Source organism: Perkinsus marinus (genome assembly GCF_000006405.1).
Source record: "Perkinsus marinus ATCC 50983 genomic scaffold scf_1104296941242, whole genome shotgun sequence".
NCBI lineage: Eukaryota > Perkinsozoa > Perkinsida > Perkinsidae > Perkinsus > Perkinsus marinus.
Genome location: NW_003212590.1, coordinates 1 through 1191, shown reverse-complemented (window position 1 = coordinate 1191; position 1191 = coordinate 1). Strand labels below are relative to the sequence as shown.

Below are 1191 nucleotides of genomic sequence, written 5' to 3'. Positions count from 1 at the left end.
GTGTCTTCCGTGGCGTCGACAACGTGCAGTCGCATATCAGCAGAGTCAATGAGCTCATCGTAGACCTCTCTCTCCTCCCCATAATCAGAGATGGCTCGTGCAAGGGCATCGGGCCATACCGGAGAGGTATCTCGTGGAGACCAGCGGACATCATGTACGACTCGAAGGAATTGCTCCCAACGGTGTAGGAAGGGACCAGTGAAGTCGTTGGCGAAACTGCGCCACTCTTTCTGGACATTTTGGTTGTCGACAATGACCACGACTCGTCCCTCGAGCAGACCGATACATTCATCGATGGCCAGGAGAATAGCGGCTCGCTCCTTCCAGGTAGAGCTGCGAGATGTAGCCGTACGAGGTGACCATTTTCCACCAACGAGTCGGAGAGGTAAAGCATGCAGTGCCAGGTTGACATCAGGGAAGAACTCTTGAAGGTTTGGGATCCGGCAACGTAGCGACGACTGAGTGGCCTCACAGTTATCGTTGTTGAACGGACAGTAGGTTGTAACCCTTAAGATGATAGCAGACCACCCCTGTCCGATGATCTAACGGCAATGGTGCCTGGTCAGTCACGGTCTCAAGGTTCGGGTAAAGGTGGCCTCAAGAAGGTCGATCATTCTCAGATCATCTCCATCTGTGCACTAGCTACCAAAGAGCTTGGTATACCGCCTGATAACTGCCTACGCTGCGGGTTGCCTTCACATCAGGCCAACTCATGTCGTCATACTCAAATCTTCAAGCAGAAGGAGCGTTGTGACAGGTGTGGCCGACTCCGTACTGGTGGCGAGCACAAGTGCCAATCCAAGAGTTTCAAGTGCGGTAGATGCAAGCGCAATGGTCATTTGAGTGGTGTCTGCCGAAAGGTTATCAACAATGACAGTATGACATCCACTACTCAAGCCAATATGTCCACTGTTGCAACGGAGATCTCTGACGGCTCTGAGCTAAAGATCATCCACAGCAGTGTCGCCTGTGCTTCATCTCGTACAGCACTTCATGATATCGTCGGTTCACTCCCTGCTGATCCGGTGGTGAACCTTGTCGCTGGTCATGATGCTCCAAAGACTTATTGTCCTATCCAGGGACTCGTGGATAGTGGTGCGAACGCCTCCATTCTGAACAGCTCTACCGTTCACTTTCTTCTTGCTAATGACATCATAAGGCCTGCTGATGTCAAGGCTCTATCACCGCCTG

The 1191-nt window shown here is 52.1% G+C and overlaps 1 protein-coding gene across 1 annotated transcript; it reads left to right on the top strand.

The window, feature by feature from the left end:
- Positions 1-551: 551 nt before the first annotated feature.
- Pmar_PMAR011030 (hypothetical protein) lies at positions 552-1095 on the top strand (the record flags this gene model as incomplete). The annotated part of the gene is made up of 1 exon (XM_002781844.1): positions 552-1095. A coding segment is annotated over one exon (544 nt), but the record flags the coding sequence as incomplete, so codon positions are not given.
- Positions 1096-1191: the final 96 nt, after the last annotated feature.